Source organism: Phoenix dactylifera, chromosome 14, assembly GCF_051530095.1.
Source record: "Phoenix dactylifera cultivar Ajwa chromosome 14, Ajwa_hap1_PhDact_Kaust_v1.1, whole genome shotgun sequence".
Taxonomy (NCBI): Eukaryota; Viridiplantae; Streptophyta; class Magnoliopsida; order Arecales; family Arecaceae; genus Phoenix; species Phoenix dactylifera.
The window spans coordinates 13,606,306-13,608,855 of record NC_143203.1 but is presented as its reverse complement, the minus strand read 5'-3'; the positions used below and the strand labels follow the sequence as shown (position 1 = coordinate 13,608,855).

At 41.8% G+C, this 2,550-nt stretch overlaps 1 protein-coding gene across 1 annotated transcript; it reads right to left on the bottom strand.

The window, feature by feature from the left end:
* Nucleotides 1-251: 251 nt before the first annotated feature.
* On the bottom strand, nucleotides 252-1,444 carry LOC120106654 (putative germin-like protein 2-1). Its single transcript, XM_039119669.2, has 2 exons — nucleotides 1,100-1,444; nucleotides 252-958 (listed from the first exon to the last, which is right to left on the bottom strand). Exons 1-2 carry the CDS (start codon nucleotides 1,209-1,211, stop codon nucleotides 405-407), a joined length of 666 nt encoding a protein of 221 aa, XP_038975597.1. The 5' UTR covers nucleotides 1,212-1,444; the 3' UTR covers nucleotides 252-404.
* Between the last annotated feature and the right edge of the window lie 1,106 nt (nucleotides 1,445-2,550).

Genomic DNA, 2,550 nt, shown 5'->3' with positions numbered 1-2,550 from the left:
CTGTTTTTGCCAAACTTTTGAAGCCATGGCTGCTGAAAGACAATCCAGATCCAAATACTTTTCCTTTTTCAGTCCTCCATTCAGTAAAATCCATCTTTTCCTCTATGATGCCTATGGCTTAATTCATCCTATCCGCTCACAAACATAAAGTTGGTGGATAAAGGAATAAGCAATTTGTGATATCAAGTCCAACAAACATCTTGACCTAATGTTACAGCAAAAGGAAAAATAAAAACAGAAGCAAGAAGCACTTTCTCCTACTGGGAAATAAATTGCCTTTATTGCTGTAGAATTGTCAACTCATTGTTTGCTTATTTGTGCTAAAGAATGCAAATGAATAAGTGTAACAATCAAAATAATACAAATGAATCAGCGGAGCAATCCTTGTAGCAAAGAAAGAGTTATCAGTTGTTGTTGTCCATCCAGAACTGAGCCTGCAGCCAGTCAATAGTCTTCTTGTCCACCTGAAAGGCCTTTGCAAGAACGTCACGAGAGATGGGCGGCTTCGACCCAAACACCGCATTGGCTACAGTGATCACACCAGGGTTTTGGCTGCTCAATGCGGCAATAGCAACAGCATTCTTCGTCCCGTAGTTGAACTGGAAGTGAATTAGACCTTGGGGGAACACGAACACATCACCCTTGTTGATGACTTTGGCAAAGAGACGGTTGTCCGTGTTGGAAGTCACAAAACCCACATAGAGTGAGCCTTCCAACACCGTCAAAATCTCTGTCGCCCGAGGGTGGATGTGAGGTGGGTTCAGGCCATAAGGAGCAAAGTCTATGCGAGCCAATGAGATGCCAAGGGTGTTGAGCCCTGCAATTTTCTCCACATTAACTAAAGTCACATTCGATCCAAGTTTGTTTGCAGTGTCGCCAGGCCTGTCGAGGCCGGAGAAGAAGAAATCATCAGCTCTGACATCGTTTGGGTTCTTGCACGCAAGACCGTTGACAAATACTGCACAATAAAAATTAACATAATTCACCAAGGTTGATAGAAAAACTTGAGAAGAACCTCGTTCGAAAGCCTACTTATAAGTTTGTGGATGAGTAAGAAATTTTGCCCAACTTGAAAAAACGGAAGAATATATATAATTACCATGGGACGTTTTGTCAGCAACACAGAAGTCCTGGAGGGGACTAGGATCAGAAGCAATTGCGTGAGAAGAAACCAGCGCAAGGAAAGCAAGGAGGAGGATGCGTGAAGCCATGTCTGTTCGGTTAAGCAGGAGAGAGTGCAGGAGGAATGGAACTCGAGAGTCTAGATCGAAGCTCGATGCGCTGGGATGGCTTGGAGTAGATAGATATATATAGAGAGAGTGGAGGGATGAGGGACCCGGTTTATGCGATGGTTAGACCGTTGAAGTAGTCAGGAAGGGTGGTCGTGATTTGCTCTGTATTGTTTTATAAAGTAGTAATAAAATGGTTTCAGTTGTCCACCAATTCCAGTAGACCGTGGCCAAAGGCAACGTTCCCAAAGACGAAGTATAACTTGATCTATAACCATATTGATGGTAGGTGAGAAACAGCAGATGGAATAGATCAATATTCGCCGCCTTTGACGGTACAACGGTTCGGCCAGCTAAATAGATAATAAGGCTTGTTTCGTAGTCTAATCATGAACTAGTCCAGCCATTTTTATTATAATTTAACCAATTACTTATTTGTTTAATTTTATGCTAGTATGGACTTATGTGATGAACATGAAAAAAGTTAATAAATTTAAAGATACGGTCATCAATTGTTTATTGAGACATTCCTCCTCCAACTTTATTTTTGTTGCCATAGAAAATTGAACAGTTCAAAGAAAGATCCAAAGCTGGGAGCCTTCATGAAGTTGTTCCGATACTTGGCCACAATGAGATTTAGCAACTTCAAGATGACCTCTTCCTTCCGTCACAGAAAAGGTCAATGTAGTTATGGTGGCAGCGAAGAACTTGAATAGTTCTAAATGCAAATACAGGGAATTCTTCATCGAGGTTATCAGCATTGGTTGCGCTTATCATAACAACATTGTGAGTTTACTAAACTTGTGTTCGGACGCATTCACTAGAATTCTCATATATGAGATCATAGTTAATGGATCACTTGAAAAATTCATTTATATTAAGCAACAAATTATTCTAGATCTTGAATGGACGTGAAACAATTGGAGATTGAAATTGGTAATGCACGAGGCTTAGACTATCTCTACCATGGCTGCAATATCCAAAAATATCTTATTTTCGGCCAGCTAAAATAGTGTCGCTCGATGTAACAACCCAGGACCTCACCCAAAATGGCTAGCCAGAACGTATTATTTGGGTTCCTTGATCCTGTATAAGAACCCAAGATATACCCAGCGAATAACCGATGTGGGATTAAACACACGCCCGCACGGATCCTCACATACTCACCCCGTTCAAGCCCTGACGTCCGCGTCAGGCTAAGGGTTCAAATCTATTCAAATCTAATCACAAACACCACGATTGGCCCATGGTCAGCCCCAATGGATCCGTGCTGCAGTATCCCCTAGTACACATAGGTTATGGGCCGGGAAAGCTCTGATAC